The 23045-nt window shown below is 44.5% G+C and overlaps 2 protein-coding genes across 6 annotated transcripts in view; one reads left to right on the top strand and one right to left on the bottom strand.

Annotated features, from left to right (window-relative positions):
* Nucleotides 1-9489, top strand: part of LOC144954319 (protein AF-9-like) — an 89736-nt gene extending 80247 nt beyond the window's left edge. Inside the window, exons 8-12 of the mRNA XM_078884843.1 lie at nucleotides 182-287; nucleotides 1581-1665; nucleotides 2053-2115; nucleotides 4959-5030; nucleotides 6083-9489. Of these exons, the coding sequence (XP_078740969.1) occupies nucleotides 182-287; nucleotides 1581-1665; nucleotides 2053-2115; nucleotides 4959-5030; nucleotides 6083-6214 (458 nt within the window). The 3' untranslated portion in view covers nucleotides 6215-9489. The remainder of the gene's footprint in view (nucleotides 1-181; nucleotides 288-1580; nucleotides 1666-2052; nucleotides 2116-4958; nucleotides 5031-6082) is intronic.
* An 843-nt stretch (nucleotides 9490-10332) lies between these two features.
* Nucleotides 10333-23045, bottom strand: part of LOC144954281 (integrator complex subunit 14-like) — a 98762-nt gene continuing 86049 nt past the window's right edge. For 4 of the 5 annotated variants that reach the window (XM_078884814.1, XM_078884806.1, XM_078884822.1 and 1 more), the window contains 2 exons: nucleotides 16011-16076; nucleotides 10333-13247 (listed from right to left, as the gene is read on the bottom strand). In XM_078884814.1, coding sequence (XP_078740940.1) covers nucleotides 12999-13247; nucleotides 16011-16076 — 315 coding nt within the window. In that variant the 3' untranslated portion in view covers nucleotides 10333-12998. Of the gene's footprint in view, nucleotides 13248-15993; nucleotides 16077-23045 lie in introns of all 5 variants that reach the window. The other variant, XM_078884835.1, reaches the window with a different exon arrangement.

Genomic DNA, 23045 nt, shown 5'->3' with positions numbered 1-23045 from the left:
TGGCTGCTGTGAAACCCGGAGTCAGTGAACACTCCAGTGTGTATAGCGGCACTGCGACATTGCGAGCGACCGATTGCAGGGAACAGCGACTTGCGTGCGTGGCGATGGCGGTTTTTCTTCTTGTAAACCTTGGGAGTGTTTGTTCCTTTCCCGCCCCCTGCGTTGTGTGCTGCTACCGCAGGAATCCTCAACACCTTCATGCAAGAGCTGAGTAACTCGGAAGAGGAGGATGAGGACGAAAACGGCCTGGAGGATGGGCGGAGAGGGGGCGGCAGGAGAAACCACCGGTACGCACTCTGGCACACGCCTCGCCGTGCCCGTCTCCTCCTCCATCCACAGCGAACAAACGTTGCTCCCGAGTGAATAGGACGATGAATAGGACGTTTCCAGCCTCGGGGCACGCGAGTTGCTTTATATAGCAAAAGTTGCGGTTGCTTTAAGACGCAAGGTTTTTGGGATGTATTATCTCTTTTCATCGAATGTCTTTTATTCACAACATGTTTGCTCTCGGGTCTATTAATGAAAGGAAAAAAAGTAGAATGGCATTTTTTCTCTTGAATATGTGTGATTTATCGGCGTGATCTGTGTGGATTGGCTTTGGAATCCATAAACGGAGATGCGTAGTGCATTCATCGGGCTAGTGCCAGTCGTGAGTGGACCTTTGAGTTGTCAACACATGGCTTTGAATAAAAATGTCTGTCCCGCACAAAGTCAATTTGATGAATTTCAACTGGCTTTTCCAAGCTTGACGCATCAGTCCTGGCTGATGGGTGAGCGCTGGAAGCAATTTGAAGATAGTAATAAAAAAAGAACTGATTGGAGAGAGGAGTATATCATTGCCTTTGTTGGGTTGCATTAATTTGCTGAAGCTGGGGGAACTTGATGCGTTGGTACTGTCCGCAGTTCGACTACATTGTAGCCGTTGCTCTCCTTGACTCCTGAATGTTTACATTGTACAGGATTGTACAGGACCTGCTGGATAGCGCAAACTCATCCTCATGAAGACGGGCACTGTAAGATGCACGTGATTTAGGAAATCTTTTACAGAAGCAAGCGGTCATGTCAGATGCACATCTAGCTGTAGTCCATCTAACGTGTGCCAACTGGGTGCATGCTAACATAAGTCATGTTCCTGGCGCTGGATATTTCACAGGCAGGGACTGATTACGCATAAGTTTGGGCCGGTTAGAGTGAAGCCCAGCAGGCATTATTGTCAGCTGGCTTGGATACCGCGGCTCCACTGCTTGCATTTGAGTTGTTGTTGTTCAGAATGAGACCTCGGGAGGAAATGCGAAGCAGATGGAAGTGGATTTTTCTCAAATCTTTGTGCCGTTGGATAAAGATAGACTTGCATTGGGCATCACTAACAGTGGATGTATGCAAATTAGTCAAAGGAAACAGTTGTGTGCCTCAAGGGCATTCAGAGTGTCGTCGTAGAGGTAATAAGGTTACGTGAGGACAGTCGGTAGCTAAACTATAACGCGCCGTTTCCAGGCGATTTAAGCCAATGACGAGATGGGGATGATGGGTGAATGATGCGATTGGCTCCCGGGCCTCACTTCATCGTCGTTGCTCTGCAGGTTGAGCGACGGCAGTGACAGTGAGAGCAGCAGGAGTCCTTCGCCACCTCGGACAGACCCCCCACCAAAAACCACCTCCACCAAGGTAAACAGCATCTGAACTACTTAACGCGCTTTCCCATTGAGTTCAGTTGCAGAGCTCTGTGTGCAAGCATACAAATGCTAATGTTTGTGTGAGCCAACACAATCGCTGCTGTCGTTTCCTTTCTTCTTGAGGCAGACGGCGCTGTTGACCTCCAAATAAATTCACCAAATATGCATTTAGCCTCTTTGGGAGAGTGCTTGGCTCAGCGGTGGATTTGCTAAGACCACGTGCACCTCTGCAGAGTGGGTGGTGTGCGGTCAAGGCTTGGTTAATTAAGAGCAAAGACACCAAAAGGCAATGTCGTCGTTTTATCCATCACCGGTTCTCAAATGTGGACGCTCGCCAAAGCAAACATGATCAGGGTGATGCCTGCATCTCTGTCCCCAGGCGCCAGGGCAGAAGAGTTCAGTAAAGCAGGAGAAGGTGGACAAAGCTCTGAGGAGTGACAAGGTATTGCTCAAGTGGGGCAAAGCAATTTGACAAGGAGCATTCGTGTGATTTTTAATAGCTTGTTTGTTAATTTAACCCTTGTTCAACTAATTCTCTCTCCATGCCGTTGATATTAATGTTCCTACAATTGAGGTCTAGCCGATTTATTAAATGGTAAATGTAGAATGTGGACGGTTACATTGGAACACAATGGCCTACTTTTTACGAAGGATGTCGGAGCGTGTTCGACGTCTACCTTAACGTAGACGATGCCAGTGGTTATTGCTTTGAGGTGGTTTCCATAAAACACTGTCGGTTATAGACATAGGCTCAGTCATGAGACTTTCAGGCTACCAAGCTTTTAATTTATATATATAAAAAGTCTTATGCCAAAAAATGTTAATGAACTTGATATATTTTACATCTTATTATCTTATTTTATATTTATAGAGCACCTTCGCCGAAGTCGCTTTAATATAACTTCGTAATAAAATAATATTTATGCTCTGTCCATGGGTGATGTTTGTGAATGGAAGTATAAAACGTCATCCTAAACCAGAAAACTCGTGGCTGGGCAATTATAGAATGTTTTTTGTATCGTGAGACAAGTGGCTTTTTGGCAGTGTTTCCTTACCAGTAGCCAATAATTCTTGAAAGAATATAAGCATTAAAACTTTAAAAGGGAAGCATATATAATGAAGTGAGTTGCAGCCTTCCAAAATAATGACGGCTAGATTAGTGGGACACTTTTGTATTTGTTGTATATTTATGCTTGGCTGTTTAAGACTGTAATTATACTTTGATGGCGCAAGCCCAGCACTGTTTGCCTTGCCTCAATTAATGCCTGCAGTAATGACAGCGTTTCTCGTGCCAAGTTACAAGCAGTCCTGAAACAACAACAACAGAAAAAGGCACATTACATATTAATATCAAGAGAGTGCATTCGTTTGTAAAATGTTTTCCCAGCCAAAAGTATAATGCTCAAATTGTTTCCGTTCTCTAATGCTTTCTTTGGGGGCTGGTTCATCGATTCATAAATATTGTTGGCTAAACTGAATTATCGTGGTGCCGCCGTTGGGCTAATGGCACGCTTGGCATTGTTTAGCGTTCAAAGGCACTGCGCCATTCGTAATGAAGCCACGCCTCTGCCGCCTTTGGCCTTGCGCCGGTTTCTCCGTTCCTCGCGAAGCCACGCGTGCGTCGCCGGCCGCACACTTAATAGCAGAGGTGGGACAAAGTCATTGTTATGCAAGTCCAAGTCGAGTCGCAAGTCATCAAATTCATGACTCGAGTCTGACTCGAGTCCAAGTCACATGACTCGAGTCCACATCTCATAGGTGGGACAAAGTCATTGTTATGCAAGTCCAAGTCGAGTCGCAAGTCATCAAATTCATGACTCGAGTCTGACTCGAGTCCAAGTCACATGACTCGAGTCCACACCTCTGCTTAATAGTGCCAGTCGTTTTCCGGCACCACTGCACTGGATAGCCTGCACAATGAGATTTCCCACAAGTTGGGTACCCATACATAGGGCCACTTAGCATGCAGCCTTGTTTGCGTTGCCTGAAAACATCTGCCCAGCAGATGCGGTCTGTCTGTGAAATCCATGGCAAAGTGTCAGACCGTTGTTTGCCTCACATCCTTTGGCAAATGGCATCTTGTGTTTTCTATGGCCTTGCCGAGGCACTGCCTTAAACCACCGTCAGGATGTGTTTAGTTTTGTGGTGTGTGCATTTGCATAACAGTGTGGACATTATGGTGTGCATTGTTTTTGTTGCTATCCACCCAGGATGTAACAACAACATCTATTTGAGTGGAGGAATCCGATGAGCTATAAAGCGATTTTTCACAGATGTCCAGTATGGGCTGGTCAAGCCAAATTGAGCAAGGCGGTAAACACAGCATCAGTCCCAGACCACAACAAGATAACACACAGTCCCTCAGGGTCACTGCTGTCGGGCAAGTGAAAATTGTGCACGTTACAAATTTGCATTATCTATATATATAAAAGGGAAATTTGTGAATGTGTGTCTGTTCGAAATGTTTAGCATACTTCCCGACATGCAACAAACTTGAAATTTGGCATGTGGGTAGCTTCCAGACTGTACACAATGCAAAAAGTATAAAAATAGACTTTTATAATTTTTTGGGGGAGGGCCACAATAATGGATATATTTTGCACGGCAAGTGAGTGGCGACGTCACATCTGTGATGTCACCCTCATGCGGCAGCGTCACACAGTGTGCCTGCTGACGTCACGCATCCCCCCCCCCCAACCCTCCGCGTATTAATCCATGACAAGAATCCAAGTCCCGGGTGAAGCCGGGTAGTAAAGCTAGTTATTAAATAAAATGGAACATTAACATTGAACTATCGATACACAGCTAATGATCAAAGTTACAAATCACATTTGCAAATGTCACTGGATCCAGCACTAATCTTTTGCTTCACGATATTTTTTTAAGATTTACGATGTTTTTATTTATAATAAATAACTCCCACAGGCACTCTGTGTTGGTATGCGCTCAAGTCTAATCGTGGGTTCATACATTCAGGTGACCCGTGAGAAAAAAATAAAATAAGTAATTGGCCATCAGTCATTGCTCCATCCATTTTACATTTAGAAGTAGTCTGTTGTTAAATGCGATTAGGTATTTAATTTCGATTTAAAGCTTTCCTGACTGCAGGGGTTCATATTCTTGGTTCTTTCGGTAAAGTCACCAAGAATATAGGTATTTAATGTTTTTGTTGATCGAGTGAATGCAGCGTCCCTTTGCGTTTCGTGTATTCGTCGTCCATTTGCATTTGAAGCCCACGTGCGCGCGTGCAAAGCGCACCACGTAACACGCGGTGTTGGCTTGCAGGCATACCTGGACGAGCTGGTGGACCTGCACAGGAGGCTCATGGGGCTGAGAGAGAGACATGTACTACAGCAGGTGAGCACCCGGCACAGCCGCGGAAAAACCCCCACCTCAGCCGCCGGGATCAAAACGTTGCTGTGCTTCTGTCTGTTGACGTGAGTTTTGCCTGCCTAGACCGTAGGCAGTCGCGCAAGCCAAGCGCCTGCAATCATCTACATATGCCACTGCCCTCCCGCTAAACAAACATGATGGACAGATGAACAAAAAACAGCCACTGTTCGTACCTTTGTACTGGCTTCCTCCATCCTGCAACTCCCGCCCCCCCACCACCCATGAGAGCTCCCCAGCACAAAACGCCGTGGCCTTGCTCCCAAGGAAAGAGGCTCACTAATCCGTGCCACATTTCCCAAGTGTTTTGGCAGCCATCCACCACGGCTTGCAACAAAAGGTCTGTTGCAGCCGTGCTTTGCACCGACTTGCGAGCGCATGTCCAAAATATCGTGTCTGCTGCACAGTCTGCAAATATGTGAATGATGAACTGCACCTTAATTTCACAACATTTTGTAAAAAACATGAAATGATTTGAATTGTTTTCAGCTGCCGCTGAAGGTGCAATTTTTGGCAGTCACGTCTCATGATGTTTTTGGAAACAATCACCTTGCTTGTATTACATTGTTACTCATTAATTATGGTGTGTGGAACTTATTTTAATGTTGCAATGGCAACATGGAATGTCTTTCAAGTGTCCAGCTTCCGATGAAGTCTCATGACTATTAAACTCTCAGCCGAATTGCTTAAGTCCCTTTTTAGGCAAGCTAAGTTGGTTCAGGTTACGTTTATATTGTTTAACAAGGTGGCGATTAAAGACACTGATAGTTTAATTCGCAACAGTGACCTGGGACATTAATCTATCAGTAGAGAGTTCATGATTGCTATGTTTAATCCCAATAGAGTAGTTTGCAGGTAATTTTCAAATTTGGAACCTGACGCTTGCACACAATGACCTACTCTGGCAAAGGCTTCAGAGGATCTGTAATGGCTGCTGTGCAGCAGTATTGCCATGGTTATTTCCATGCATCAAAACTAAAAAAAAACTCTTCTCGTATTTTTTTCTTTCTTGCCCATAGATTGTGAACCTGATTGAAGAGACGGGCCACTTCCAAATCACAACAACCACCTTTGACTTTGACCTCTGCATGCTGGATAAGACGACAGTTCGGAAACTACAAAGCTACTTGGAGACCATGGGCCGTTCCTGATGGGGAGCATGGTTGAGACAAGTGGACAATGTACAGACCTGAGCAAGCCTGTTGATCTTTATTTTCACCCGTCCATTTTGTACGTGTCCCCGAATCTGTGAAACCGTCTTGCTGTGTCCTCTTCCTGCTCCACTTCATCCTCGCTCCTCAACGGCCGCCATTGGGGCCGGGCCTTGCTGCTTTCCCAAGGACATTGATGACGGCAGTACCTCGCACTTGCACCAGGAAGCATCGAGAACTCCCCTCTTACAACTGTAGCCCAGAAGAACAAGCGGCCGGGGACAGTCTTTGCCCAGTGATCAATATAATAGCAGACCACGCATCGGAGAGGCTGCAGTCACCTGGATCACACAGTTTATTTCTCCATGAATGACGGAGAAGAATCGGCTATGGTGTTTGTGTGCGTTTTGGTTTAGCGCTTTCCCCAGGGTCAACATGAAGTTCGTAACATTAAGCCTGGGGATGGGGTTCAGCCGTCCCTTATTTTGGACTCGAGAGTCGTGTGAACAAAGCCCATGCACCTTTTGGAATCAGCAGAAAACACAAAGAACCTTTCCTGAAAAATCAAAACTGAAGATCTGTACACTGCCACATTTTTCATTGAACTTATTATTTTTTTACTTGTTATATTTTCGCACTTGTTTGTCCACTGTGTACATGATTACCAAAAGAAAATTGATATTGGGCTTAAAGTACAATAACGAGAAAAAGACAAAAAATGTACATGGTGAAAAAAACAGCTCTGATAAGACATGGATGAGATTTTGTAAAATTCTGAAATGCTGTTCTTTTTTGTGGGTGTGTAGCACGTTTTAGAAACTTGTTGAAATATCCATCCAATGCATATTTTGATATTCAGGGCTCAAGTGCAAAACAGAAAGTGCTTCGGTTATTTTGGGATCTTTATTTTTTTTTCTAAAATAACAATGAAAACAAAAAAAAATTGAAATGGAAGCCATGTCCTGTAATGAGCCAAAGTCCGATCCATAGCACAGAGAACCCTGAAGGTAACATTGCAAGTTGCTTTTCCAGTAATGTGCTAAATTGTGTAGCGTTACACTCTGTATTACTGAAAGTGCTTTTGCATCGAAAAGCATACATCCATTTTCTTTCCACCCACATTCACTCTGTTTTTCTGCATCGTTTTAAAAGTGTACGTGATGTGCTTTTTATGGAAATTAGTTTTTATATTTTTTAAAGGATACTCGTTTACATTTTAATATCCATGTACATTCAGTCGGAGTATTTTTTTCTCTCTTTTTGGAGACAACGAGAATGTTGGTGGGGTATTTGAAACAGAATAGCGTAATCGTCATTGGTCCTATATTTTTGAGTGGCATTTCATAGACCTGGAATTCATTTATAACCACGCGCAGAGTTCAATCGAAGCGCATCAAACGATATTCAATAAACGCTAAGTGAATAACGCTAGAATGCCCAATTATGATTATGTTGAGCCCCATTTCAAATGTATATGAACCAGTTTATTGACTGTTTTGACATCTCTCGAGATTTATCGCAGTTAATGTCATGGCTGTAGTAGACCAGTGAGCTTCCACGGCGGGAGGGAGCGTTTCGCTTAGCTCTCGTTTAAAACTGGAGTTACGAGGCTGGATTGTGATATTGTTACAACCACATTTGTAGATGGCGCATAGTTAATATGATTAACAAGGCCCAGCAATTATACCGATTGGCTGTCTACGACCCGTCCCAACAATCAAATAACACCTGGGCTGTTTTCATTAGCCCTTTTTTTCTTTACCTTTTTCAGTTGGATTTTCAACAGATAGAGGTTTTTCTCTCACACCTGAAAGACATGTCTTAAGAGTTTGTTGCCTCTTAGAGGCATGGAACACACGCACCTACTCATGTGCGCGTGGTTGTAGAGTCTTGAGAATGTGGTATTAAAAAAAGCTGCACAAGCATTTTAGGTTTGTTAAGCTAGTTCTGTTCAACTTATACGAAGAAGTCACCGTATTCAGAGTAACAATTGCTGTCTGAACTGAGTGCGTGCATTTAATATCCCATTCTCAAAACGTTTAACTGTTTTTACATGTATACTGTGTGCATAAAAAAAACGGCAATGTGTACCTAACGTTGTACTCACCTGGTCCGTTAACACTTTTGGTATTCTCTACTGTGCAGTCCCATACTGCACGGTACATACTTCACATCCGTTCATTATGGCTTAACAGACGTGGCATTCCCAGCCAGTGCCTATTGAAACAAAGAAGTGAAGGTCAGTTGTTTTTAATTCCACGGTCTTAGTTACCACTGTAGGTTGTTGTAGAAATTTTTTTAAAGAAATTATATTTATTTTCAATAAACATTTGTTAATTGTAGCCATTTTTTCTTCTTATTGATTTTTTTAAAAAAGATATATAGATATTAAAAGAAAGTTCCAGTTTCTGTGTTGCTATTTATAAGCGGCGGTGGTGTTTTTATTCCACTGAGTAATGCGCACGTATGTCAACTGTAAGTGATTCAAATAAACTGAATGAAATGTATGTATCACGTGAAATGATGTTGCAATTGTTGGGCAACTTGTAAGGTTAAAAAAAAAGCTTTTTTTATATGTATAAATTAAAGACCAGGCTGCTCGTGCACATAATTTATGATGAACAATTAAAAGATGAAGAGTAAAAAAAAAGTTGGAAAATAAGACTTGTGTAATCTCGCTGTAATCTTTCATCGTACAGCTACTCTTTTGGTAGTTTAGGGTGACGACGTTATCGGCTCCCGTAGTCTTTGAACAAAGTTCACATTCGTGTATGCACGTCTCAGTGGCTTGTTTTTTTTAGGGCTGTTACATGTAAGTGGTAAATATTATCGCACTGAATTTATGTATCACGTGTTTGTGAGCGTGCAGAAATTTAACGTGAGAAAAACAACCCTTTTCCGCCCAGGCAAATACAAAAATAATGCTTTTTATATAATACCATATTTCTGTGAATAGCCAATTGCCTTACTTACGCCTGTAACATTAAAACCCTTATTGTAGATTATAATACCACGTTGAGGTATCAGTCGAATATTTTGGTTAAATGCCGAACCACTGGGTGGAAAAGGTTGGAATAACAGGCAAAGTAGCCACTTCCTGCTTTGTAGGCTTTGAAAAATTATAATCTGCGTTGTCATGTAGAAGTCCGGTACTCTATTTGCAGGCAGACTCAACTACTGTAGGCCTTTTCTGTATGCTTCTTACTTATGTTTGTACATTTTTTCTCATTTTATATGCAAGGAAACAAAATTAAACTTGTTTTCTATACACCTGCCTGGATTGTAGTCTGATTGTATTCTACTCGGAGGAGTGTCGCCCCATTTGCACGTTTGGCTGGAATTACCAAAACAGCATGGGGCCACGATCCTCTCCGTGTCTCTCTCTCTCTCTTGGTGGCCCTCAACCCACTGATGAAAATTCCACAATCACATGGCCAGGTACCAGTCGGTCCAAAGGATGACCACTGGTGGTTTTCTACATTGCAGTATGTATGTAAGCGGGCACTGTAGGAATGAACGAGTCACCCTCGAAACCAGTATTTGAACTCGGCAAACTTAGCTACACAAAGGAAAATATAACAACTCGGTTAAGGGCTGGCAGCAGTACTCGGGTAGATATCAATTACACAGTGAAATTGAGGGCATGGCATTATCAATAACAGTAATAATGATAACACTGTAACAAAAACAAATGTTTGTTCCTGGGTAGTAAGTGTTATTTCCTAATTGCCTATGCCTCAAAAGTACAGAAAATGGCTATTATTCCCCACAAACTTTGCTTTTGTGACCAGGACAGTGATATTTTGAAATTTACTTATTTTCAATGAGAAAACGTGGTGTGCATTTGTATATTTCGTTCACAAAGTCCTGGTCACAAAAGCAAAGTTTGTGGGGAATAATAGCCATTTTCTACACTTTTTAGGCATAAGCAATAAAAAAAAGAACACTTAGTACCCAGGAACAAATGAATTAAGATTTGATTATTCCTCTGGAATAGCGCCAAATGAGATAAGGTGGGACTTTTTTTGTCCAAAAGTGAACATGGCAAGAACAAGATCTGTTTGAGATGGGTAATCGTGAAGCTTGACTTTCATACATTTAGCAAACGACAAGAGGCATTTTTCTTTAAGAATAACGTGTATTAAGTAAACGGATACATCGTACTTGAAGCAAGCACATCAACAAGTAAACTGTTTTCCACAACAACAGGCCCGATATCCTTCACAACATGAACAATGCTGATAGGCAAATCCTTTTTTTTTTGTAAAAGGAACACGAAAAAGTGACATTAAGTTCACGCTCTTGTTTAATGGGCGGTAGTTTATGGCGCATTATCCACATTTCTAGTTTGTTGCGATCGTCCCAAGAACACGACCCAGGAAAAAAAAAATCGATAATATTCAATATAGTATTAACAACTTCACAAACGCAACCGGCACACTCGGTTGCAAATTGGAATTTGGTAAAAATGTACTGCCATTAAAATGTTGGTCTCCACTTTTAAAAATGTTGGGAATTTGTATAAAACTGAAAAATGTAGTCACCAACTCGTATACTGTGCTCAGTGGTCAGAGGCGCCATGTCCATGCTTGGCTTCAGGTCACCGTGGTGGCTGTGATTAGTAGTGCCGGGCTGGTATTGCTTGGGCTGTGTTTAAACCGCACTTGCAAGAAGGCAACAACGAGAGGCTTGGAGTGCTCCTCCAGCAAGGGGCCCGCGTTTTATAAATAGCGACAATCGACATTGGCGCACGGCAGTCACAAGCACGACACGATTATATACTTAAAACACATCCGTTTATATATTTTCACAACAATGGTTATCAGGCTTGGCAGCAGGGTGGCTATTTCACTATAAGTTGATGACAAAACACAACACCCATGTACCGTCACTACCAATTGCACTAAATGTCACCGTGAGCCGGATGAGTTCACAGCGTGTCGTGAATAATTGAGCACTGATACGTGCTAACGAATGCGGCATGAAGGATGCGCATAATTGAGAAAAGGGATCAGGCGGGCAGCAGGCAGCGGCTTTCGTCTTGAGTGGTGCCGCTGGAGTGATGTTCACAAACGACGGTGCCAGCAGCGTATGAACAGCTCGCCGATACAAAGCAACCTCGTTTTAAGCGTTGCTGTTAAAGAATATTTGAGGGCAGTTTAAAGTGTCGGTTTACAAGGTTACTAAAAAGGGATTATTTCCTCGGGGAATATTTTCCAGGATACCAAAGCTTTCAATAGCCTGGACCTCACCACCCCTGCCTCCCGCCCCCTTTGTCAGGAGTTGGCAGGGGGTGGAATATTTTTCAAAGCTCAGACGGCCCTGGCTGAAAATAAAAAATGAAAATTTTAAAAACAAAGGGGGAATGATCGTGTAATTGTGGCGTATGCATTTGTCGTGACAGCAGCAAGCAGCCAAAGACCATAGGTCAAGCTGCTAAACATGCACACATTCCTGCGATTTCTGAGGTAAACTAAATAATGTGTGGCTGGAGAAAATATAATCGTAAAAATTAGAACATAACGTCATCTCGAAAACGGCAAACGTGAGATTACGTTACTTGTATAACCTTTAGCAATCAATCATCAGAGGAAACCTTGCCAACTGCCCTTTCATAGCATATTTTTTGTCACAGTTCGTAAAGAAATTTACAACAGCTCTTAGCACAGAAAGACACCGAATTGGCACGTTACATAAACACAATGAGAAGAATTGCACATGTATATTTTTAAGACAATGTTCTTCAAACGGATATATCTTTTTTCCTTACGGCCACTTGGAGTCTTTGCAAAAGGCCCTAATAGACTTCTGTATGGTCCCATGCCCATCACTTTTATCAGGCAAGAATATTACCCTGAAGTCAAATTGACAACTTAAAGGCATCGTTTAAGCCTCTGGTCAGAGCTCAAAGGGAAACTTGAAAGGCAAGGGATAATTTTTCCATCCTCAGCCCTAACTGCAAAAGCCCATGCAATTGCTTTGCGCAAGTCGTCAAAACTGGCACTTTTCTCTCCGTCTTTCATTTATAGACAACTTTTCATGCAGTTACACTGCGTGACTTCCCACATTTTTTATTGAAGTGCCACAATCACCCCTGGTGCATTCCATAGGAACACTCAGAAAGCACGAACACAGCATATAAAGCAAACAAACGAAACTGTGATCAGTTATCCCCATTTGCATTACACGGCTAATCAGGACACGTTCACGTTTCAAACGTGTCAGAACGCACGGATCACGTACTTTTTATTGATACTCGTCTTCCTGCCGACACGTGCGTAACTGAAATCAGCAACACGAGTGCTGGCGGTTGCACATGCTGCACATATGCATCCGATCTGGGTTTACATATTTCCAATAAGTGCAGCCGGTGAAAGCTGTGAGTGTTAAAGCTCCCCGCTACGTCCCGTCTCAAGGAGGAAAGGGCACTTTGCTGTTACCAAAGCGAAGCGTCGTTTACTGTGTCGGTTTTTCAGCGTCGTGCCGTATAACTCTCCGATACGCGTTTCTGGCCTGTACTGCGCGCGCCAGTTCGCCACCATGTCTGATATTTCATTCCAAGTGCTGGACACTTCAGGGATCGAACTAATTCTTCCTGTAGAAGCTCCCACAGCATGTGGCGAAAAACGTCGGGCATCGTGCCGCAACGGACCGCGCGGGCGCATCCCGAACACGTCGCGTAGAAAAATCACCGCAGCCGGACGAAGTTCACTCGACAGTCACCAGCTACCCGCCCGCCCGCTCGCTCGCCCACCTGCCCCGCCCCGCCCGCGGGAGCATGCGGTCACTCGACCCCGGCGCAGGAGAAGTTGGTGGGCAACGGCGCCACGCAGCAGTCGTACGCCGTGGCACGGTGCAGGTCGGGCCGCGCTGCCAGCCGCATCTGCTGCGCGGCGTGCGCCAGCTGGAACGCGGCGTCGGGGTGCGCCGAGCTGGGCAGCAGCGTGCACTCGCGCTCCAGCACGTCGGCCACGCCGCGCAGCAGCTCCCAGAAGCCGAACGCCAGCGCCGCGCGCCGCAGCCGGTTCAGCTCCTGCGCCGAGTGCGCACAAACAAGGGGGGAAGATCTTCTTGGTTCTTTCGGTAAAGTCACGTAGAAGGAAAATAATACAATAAAAATAAAAGCCTGAGGACGGCTGCTTGCGTTGTGGCCGAAACGTCGTGAGAATGATCTTATTTTATGATGTTTTATTTTTATTATTTTATTATTTCCCTTCTACGTGACTTTACCGAAAGAACCAAGAAGATGAATCCCTGCAGTCACGAAAGCTTTAAATCGAAATTTAAGGGGGGAAGACTTTGCTTGTCTCCAGAGATCCCGACTCTTGCGAGACGTCTGGCCACGCCGCGCCTCCGATGAGCACGGTTGGCTGCGCACGAGTTCAACGTACGTCTGGCGTACATGCAACGCGCGTACATGGCCTCGGGGCACTCTCCTAGAGCTCTGTTGAGCGGAGGCCCTTCTACCAGCTGTGGCGTGAGCATGCAATTGCCGGGCTGCACCTTTACCCGTTACGTTGACATTCGCTCTTGCATTCCTAAACAAGGGCAAGTTCAGCTCATCTTGTACCAAGATATTTATTTTTTTACACTCAATGACCGAAACAATTCCGGTGGGCTCAGGATCATTGGATACATGGCGAGGATGAGCATCACTTCTAGATTTGAAGCTTTCGTGACTGCAGTGATTCATACTCTTAGGTTTTTTCGGTAAAGTCACGTAGGTAAAAAATAAAACAAATAATAAATAATATAAATAATAATAGAAATTATTGTTATTATTTATTTTTACCTACGTGACTTTACCGAAAAACCCTATGAGTAGGATGAGCATCAGCCACTCACAAATATGGAGTGTAGACTGCACGATATTAGGGTTGCGTCTTGCTGTGTGAATGAAAACAACAATTTGGTTAGTTTCAGCCTTGACACTGGATCCAGTTTCAAAGCTGAACAGTGCAGTGTGTTAAAAGGCAATGAGTTGACAGACCCAGGTGAGAGGTTGGGGAAATCCGAGAAGGGGTTATGAGGCAGCGCGGTTCTGACTAATTGAGTACCAAGGTCCAGGAAAGAAAAGACGACGCATCTGGGCAAGAGATTTAAAAAATCCAGGGGGCAAAGGTCAAGAGGCTAAGGGTTATGAGGTTGTGGGGTCAAGGTGAGGATGTGAAGGGTCAAGAACGATATTGGAAGGACCCGGCAGAATAATCAGGGGTTGCAGATGAGCCTCAAACCTGAGGTCGAAAGCCCAAGCAGGGAGCCACAGCGTACAAACTAAACTATTTTTTATTTTACCAGGTAAGGCCACTACTGAGCTATATAGCTCTTTTTCAGAAGCCACCTGGCCACAAATGATAGCACAACGAAGTGGCTTATCATGTGGAAATGTATAGCTGCCAAATACTCGAAATGTATGTTTCTCAATGTGGAGGGAAAAACCCGGAGGAACCACAGAAAAAAATCCACGTGACCACGGGAACAACATTCAAACTCCAAATATACAATAGGCATTGTGAAGGTCGGGATCGAACCCACGACCTCCTGTATACCAGGCGAGGTAGCTAACTTCTCGCCACCGCGGTGACAGCAGCGAGGAGCAGGGATTGAGAGAGTCGCAGGCTCTATGTGGCAGGGACGCGAGGTCGATGTGGCCAGAAGGGAGTCCTCTGATTTGAGAAAACTGGGTAGCCCTGGGGGTATGGAGTTGTCAAGGTTGTTGGGGAGGGAGGTCATGAGGCCCACGTGAGAAGTTGAGATATCTTCTAACTGGCAGCCAGAAGCTCCGGTGGGAAATCAGGAGGCTGGGGAGGATAAATAGGGCAACTCATGCCATTTTACCTCGTGTTTATGAAGAGCCTCCATTTATGTTTGCTAAGTGAAGCAATGAAGCAACACTTTGGTCACGGACCACTCGGGCACAATCGTCACAATCAGATCTCAACAGGGGACACGGTGCGTTATGGGCGCCACGAGTTCATTTAAAAATACCTTTGTTGTCTCGGGTTTGCGAGCGCATGACCTACTTTGACAAGTATCTCAAAAACTGAACATGCCACGTGCAAATATGTATTGGATGCAACCTGTAAAGAATCATTATTTTATGTTGATGCTGCAAGTGTACAACATGTTCTGAATGGCAATTTGGCCTTAGGGACCTCTGTGCAGAGTCTAAGAGTAGGCTTCAGGAGGTGTTTAAGCCCGGAGGAGTTAAACTCCAAAACATTCTCAGAAATGGACAAAACGAGCAAATTTCACTTTTTAAGAAAATACTTAAATTGACTCCCTTCTGTCGTTTAATCCCTCCTGAGAAGGCCTCCACGCCCTCCTTTGGCCAACACGTCTTTGGCAGGCGCAAATAAACAGGATGAAACCTTACAGTTGTATCAAGCTCGACGAGAGAGTTCAGTTGAATATTTTAACCTTATGGCGGGCCCCCAGGGTCCCGAATAAACGGAAGTCAAAATCGTCATTAATTAATTTACTTTTGGCGACTCCGTCCCACCGCGCACATACACGCCATGACCCACCTGGCGCGGATCATTCTGTTGTCATGTCGTTGCCAAAATTGCTGTAGTCATCAACAAAACTTTGAAACTTTGATTAGCGCATCGTGTAGGACTCGTCGAGAGGAATAGATTGCCGTGTCGTTCGCCTTCAATAGACATAAAATGATGTCGCAACGCAGTTTATGCGAGAACCGGGGGATTATGGGACCCCGGGGTTCCAGCCATAAGGTTAATTTGTGTTTGAAAGGAAAGAATGTTCAGTGCTGTCCTGACCGATAAGATGAGCTGACCTTGTAAAATGTCTGCGTCTTCTCAGGCAACTTTCTTGCATTTCTCAAGATCTTCTGAATGTCAGCCTGGTCAAGAGAGGGGTGAAGGCAAACACACGATGGAAGTTATGGGGGGTGGAAGTACAAAAGTTATTTAGGAACATTGCATTATGATGATGGAGTACTTTAGTTACAAATCGATAAACAGTAAATAATCGCTGGTGCTTTAAGAGCTATTAATGAGGACATTTGCAAATCTATTTTATTAAGCGTTATTATCTGGAAAAAATACATATGAGCAAGAAAAACATACTTGGGAAAAGTTTCATATAAAAAAAGATTATTTTTAAAATTATATTTTTAAGGACATTTTCAGAAATGTTTTCGTAGTTTCGGATCACTTACACGGTGTAACAATTGAACATGCCTTCGCAACGACATCTGATGCCACGTGACACCATTCTTTGCAGAAAAAGCCTGGAAGGAGTGTGGTAGGTGATATAATTTCCTATACCGTCACACTTTCGGATGAATCCAAGACAAATCGTTTTTCCAGATCATTCCAAATTTCGTATATCAGCTGGATTTTTAAAATATTTTTTCAGATGAATCGGAAAATCGTGAATATATCCCTACAAAATGACCAGACAGAGGCTATAAAACTATCTGCGTCACATCGTTGTTTCAGTAAATTAGTGGATGCCATGGATTTCTATCGGTGTAACGATCGATGCATGTATGTTGAACTTCTTTCGCACCGTACGGAGCCAACCGCGCTAATCTGAGGTGCAGAATGCTCATAAATTTGCCAATTAATATCGATTCTTTCAGCTCCCGATACACGCATCGATAAACATCACGTGTACAGAAATCAAATGCGTTTTTTCCATTTGTGTCGTAAAGAGTTCCACATGATCCCTGCAGCCACCAGAGGCCGCTACATGCATCGCAACATGAAAAAAAAAGAATCGATTCTGGAACAGAATTATGATTTTGAATTGTAGCAATGCCACGTAGTGATTCATCGTCGGATAAATATTCATCAAAGTTGAAGCGACATTCAACTCCCTCTACCTCGCAAGCCACGCATAGCCCAGAGGTCGGGGAATCTTCATTCACCCCCCCCCCACAACCCACCACCGGCAATCTACAAATTGCCTTTCTGCAGTGCATGCAATTTGTGCGATTGATTGTAAGGAGTCGATGGCAGATGAATAAAATAGTGCAATGTTTGAACTGTCTTGATTGGAAATCAGACAGGAATATACATTTAGATTGTAAATGCGTGGGTTTAGTCAATGTCCGTGTGTGCGGGAATCAGTGGTGCAGTGGTTAACGCACTGGGCTACACACCCGGATGACCTAAGTTCATCAATTTCTGGCCACGAACGATACCAGTGGTAAGTAATATCTAAGTGGGTCAACCTCAGACCTCTCCTAGGCTGACTCAGCATTAAATTAAGACTTGGCGTGGTGTGAAACCATCAATAACACTGGTCAACAAAAAAATATTCTGGCCTGGACTTTTGCAGCTGTTTTAGACTGATTTCAGGGTGCTGATTCCAAACCTGATCTCAGATTTGCTCAATCACATCTCATTTTATGCTATCGGCATACCCCATTTTCATTGATTTTACCCGAAATTAACTCTGTCACTTATGATTGCAAGTTGTTGCGAGTCAGTGACTGCTTTAGTGTTAAAATATGGTGCTGTATTTTTAGGATAGTGTGTTTATAATATCATTTTATGTAGATATCCACATTTATTTAATCTTTTCTTCTGCAGTTTTTATTGAAAATGCAATATTTGATATCTCAAAAACCTGATGTGATAGACAAAAACTGATGCCAGATTTGGAATCAGCGCCCCAAAATTACCTTAAAACCGTTGGAATACCTTATGCCAGAAAAAGTGTGTTGACCAGTGTTATTTCAAGACAAAGGCACGGCCAACCCACCCTTGTGTGCGTCATGTAGGCCTTCATAGGTGCTCGTGAACAGCAATTGTCCCAGAAGACTGAGACGAGACAGGGGGAGCTTTGTCCTTGCGTGCACGTGAACGTGGTTTGTGCATGTCTACGTGCATGTCTACGTGCATGTCTACGTGCATGGCAATCCCACAATCGTAGCGGCCTCTGCAGTACAGGCAGTCCCCGCTTTGACGACACAATGAGTTCCTGGAAAACCCCTCGTAAATCGAACCCTATTTTCCCATAGAGAGTGGAAAGTGTACAATCATCATTATTTAACAGGGTTTAATTGGTAAAAAGCCACAAAAACACTTGAGGAACACAAAAGCTCCACGCCAAGTCATATCTGAAACCAGGACAACTCTGTTCAATTGTGTTTGGAATCATGTCGGAAGATGCCTCGTAAATAAAGTGTCTGCCTCGTAAAACGATCCATGGTGGCATTATATAAACATCGTAAACGTGGATCGTCACAAATGGAACTGTCGTAAACTGGAGGCCGCCTGTATTCGAGTCCTGGTCATATATTCAAGTGATACCTCGAATTATCGCGGTTGGCTACGTACGAAAGAAGTTCAACATTCATACACGCGAACTCGTCTTTTGTAAAACGTGCACCGCAACCTCGTGTCGTATGCCAACACAACACCAGCGCTAGTGCCTGCCGTACCTCTCCCTGAGTGTGTCATGCCGGGCCTGTCAGAAGGTTACTCACAGCACCTGCCCTCACACAATGAAGAGTCAAAATGAGGAGTCATTGTGTGTGCATGCGTGCAATATGAATGTCAGGTGGGCTAAAGTTTTCGTAAACAAGATTTTTTTGTTGTAAAGATGTACCAACCTAACTTTACACAGACATAGGGCTATATCAAGTGAAAATAAATCCATGCTCAGATTAATTATTACGATCATCTCCATTGCCAATCCTGAGCCAGTAATGGACATACTCTACCATCATTGGAACCTCATTTGCCAGTAAAAGAATATGATAATTGTTTTTTTACCCTTCTATCTGGCAAACAAAACTGACACCTTTTTTTTTACAAGGAGTCATGTTTGCATATACCACAATGTCCTATTACTTTTTATAGGATTATAGTAATATAGGATAGACTAATATTGGAATATTATGGATAGGCGTATCTTGTAGTCTAGTGGTAGTGCCTTACGCCGATAATGCCGACCTACTCCAAGCCAGCCTAGCAGCGTTCTGGAAAATATCTTAAGAGACAAGGGCCTAGTGCAGGTGTCGGCAACCAAAACAAGAAGAACAAGAGCGAATGTTTTTCTAATTCGGTAAGAAAAAAAACTCAAAATTTCAAGGGCCGCCACGCGTGTCAAAAACGTCACGGAGCGGTCCTTAAAGAGACGCACGCGGCTCTGGAATCGCAGGTCGCCGACGCCTGGCGCTGGTGAGACACGTGATCTCTGTTTCCCGCGCGGTGTGGGACGAGCGACGGGGGGGGGGGGGAGCAGGGCAGGGGTGCAAACTCAGGTGGAACGACCTGCGGAGGGAGCGCTCATCCCCCAACCCGCACACAGCTTCAACACGACCTGCAAAATGACTAATCTCGCCGCGCGCGACAAACAGCGGCGCTCATTTACAGCGCTCGCATTAAACGTTCTCATCTGATAGCGCAGGAAGCTCATTAGTTCACTAAATGCTTCCTTAAGCGCAGCTCACGCGCCCCTGACGGGCCCACAGACGTTTCATTGGAGCGGAACAACTGGAGAGCGCTTCAAAAAGTGTGACAGCTCGATGGCAACTAAAACATAAGAGAGAGAGAGAGAGAAGGAGCGCTCCTCTTCAAAGCGGGAACGGAGCGACACGTTCCCCTTCTCGCAGCGGGTGCGGACACTCCGGCGCTTCGCTCCGACCGTTTGGCGTCTGCTTGCTCGAGGGACGCCGTTTAGCACCAACGGCGGTCAGATGGTTTTGTCACGTCTCCAGCAAAATAAACAAATAAATATTAGCCGAAAAACCGCAAGCGCCCCACTCAAAAAAAAAGCTATGAAAATTTACGGAGGAAAAAAACCCTCGAAAGCAATTGAGCAACATTATTCCGTCGCAATGTGGCTCGGTGCAGAGAAATAAAGTGAGCATTTTGGGGAGTCACGTGACCAGGCAACAGCTTCTGTTGGGCTGAGTCCTCCCCGTGGAACCAGTCGGCGCCACAGTGAATATCTGCTCAAAATTACTGACGGGATCGACGAGGTGACCAAACCCGTGCCAGCTACCTCGTGGTGGCGAGATGTTAACTACCTCGCCTGGTCGTGAGTTCGATCCAGAACCTCACGCCTGCATATTTTGGGTTTGCATGTTCTACCCGTGGTCACGTGGATTTTTCTCTGGGTCCTCCGGTTTTTGCCTCCACATTTATGTATGTTGAACTGTATATATGTTGAACTTCTTTCGCACCGTACGTAGCCAACCATGCTCATCGGAGGTGTGGAGGAAGGACAACAAACATGCAATTAAGAGTATTTGGCTCCTAAACATTTCTACGTGATAAGCCACTTTGTTCGGCTATCAGCCAGGTCACTTCTGAAAAAGAGCTCTATCGCTCAATGGGCCTTACCTGTTAAACTATTTTTTTTATACGTATAGTTTTATCTCTGCGATCATCCACTCGGGCAGCCTGCAGCTGCGCGTGGCACCCAATGGCAGTGGCAGACTAAGGCAGCCGGTGGCCTAAGATATGGACATGTTGCAACAATCAACACTCTTCAGAGGAAGGCGTGACCTCAACGCGAGAATGTTTCATTAAAGGGCAGCCGAATTGATCGTGGGGATGCTAAAGCGAGCGTGGGCTCTGCTGCCGACATCTTAAATATAGATTTCTCACACGCAGCGAAAAATGTCTCATATCAAGCTCTTCCAATTAAGCCAATTACTGTAAATACTGCAACGTTTCCAATTTCCTACGAAATGTTTTTTTCTCTTTCACACAGAGCGCATTAAAAAGTGAAAGAATACAGAATATTATTTAGATGAGGATAGAAAGATGTGGTGGGTGAAATAAAGTAAAATACTAATCGTAACGTTAATAAAATCCGGATCTGAAACCTGTTAAGACTTTTTGAAGGCTCGCGGAGGGCTTCTATCAAAATCTGCAGTAAACCTTCGTTCCAATGGGAGGTCGCCCCTTCTCTGCTGCTGCTATTCCTGCTGCCCCGTGATGTGGAATTTCCTTCTTCTGGAAGTCCACACTGATAATCGCAATTCTCTGCTCGAGTTCAGGCTAAGAATTTCCTCTTCCACCTACGACTCTCTCTCTCCCAAGCTCCTCACCATAGACGTTTGTTTATAAATGTTTTCTCCTACAACATCAGAGTGCAGCGCCACATTAAATACGCACTACAATGACAATAGTTTAAAGCGATTTGAAGCATGTTTTTTTTTTGGGGGGGGGGGGAAGAGCTTTGTGAAGTCATATTTGAGGGGGGGGGGTCTGATTTTTGTGCCGCTGTGTGACGAAGGGAGGGGGGGTCAAAAATCGTCCAAAATCGCGTGACGTCATTTATGGACGGCCCCTAACCCAAAAACCTCTATTATCTCTCTCTGGCCTGTCGGAATTAAATCTCTTTTTCTCCGCTCTAAAAAATATATAACCTCGAAAAAAATCATCTCCGTGCTTCGTGCTCTGTAGATGCGCCATGCCTTCTCCCCCGTTTATCCAGCGTCTCGAGATGTGCTGGGCACCGAGACGCGTCATGCAGTGAAATCTAAGCTGCGTCTGTAAACGTCGCGGTTAAATAATATCTGCGTCTGCAACTCGGGCGCAATTCCGGCCGACCGAACCGTGCCATTGCGAGGGGGGACGAGACGACACGAGGTGTGTTGAAACGCGCTCGGCGTAACGCCGTTACCGCGGCAGCGCTGACGATATCAAACATTCACCTCCGGGGAGCGGTGGTGGCGGCGGCGGTGTGAGGCGAGGGGACGCCCGACTGTCTGCGTCTCAAACGAGGACGGCATCATCGGCCGAGACAACTCCAGCGTCGTGCAAATCACGCGGCTCGTTTGCGAAATCGCAAACGTGAAAAGGCTGCTCGTCTCCGATGCGGGGACATTTCATCGCGTGATTTGGCGATCGGGGGGGCAGCGACATCAAACGCTTCGAGCTTGGTGCCAGAGGCATACGTAAGAGCACTGCACGCACCGCCGCGTGCGCCTCTGCGCATGTATTTTAAATGTGACGCGCAATTGCAACTGGAAAAGCATCTCAAGCGTAAGACCTAGTGGCTATTGGTGTTTATTTTCCCTATTTTGCCAATCCTGCGATGACTGATTAGCCGGTTGAAATGTGACTTCCTTTTTATACATCCGCCGCTGGATGAGAGCATCCCCATGCCATGCGGATTGTTGGCGAGTGTTATTCGGTCAGTAGCTAATTTAATGTGGAGAGCATAGAAGTACAGTACAATGGATTTTGCTGCACTGCCCCTCTGCTGCCGATCACGTAGTCCAAAAAGCCCCATGACGACTCGGTAACCCATCCAAGCACTCGCCAGGCAAACCCCTGCTTGGCTTCCTTCGGTGCGTTCCAGGTTTCAAATTTTGAGTTGATTTTATTTGACCGCGTGAGAATTCAAGAGAACTTAAGAAGAGTGACCTGGAACGTAATCTGCGAGTAGGGGGGCAATGATTGCTATGTATAATTCCAATTGAGTAATTTGAAAGGTAAATCTAGATTTGAAGTTTTCGTCGTGACTGCAAGGATCCATACTCTTTGTTTTTTTCGGTAAAGTCACGTGGGTGAAAATAATAATAAAATAAATTAAACATGAAAACAACTTAATAATATTTATTTGCTTTAATTTTTTATTTAAATTACATTTATTTGTTTTCATTTTTTCTTCTTTCTATTTTTTACCTACGTGACTTTACCGAAAAAGCCAAAGAGTTTGAAAGGTAATATTCGATTATTGGAAATTTGGACCCTGACAGCAGCACCCAATGGCCTACGCTTGTGAATGAAGTGAGGGAATACGACACGGACACAAGCGCAGTATTACGATGGTTCTTACTCCGGCAGTATTACGATGGTTCTTACTCCGGCAGTAATGACGAGGGCGGCCGCTG

Source organism: Lampetra fluviatilis, chromosome 3 (genome assembly GCF_964198595.1).
Source record: "Lampetra fluviatilis chromosome 3, kcLamFluv1.1, whole genome shotgun sequence".
NCBI lineage: Eukaryota > Metazoa > Chordata > Hyperoartia > Petromyzontiformes > Petromyzontidae > Lampetra > Lampetra fluviatilis.
Note: the sequence above shows the minus strand (reverse complement) of the source record. Positions and strands in the feature narration are given on the sequence as shown.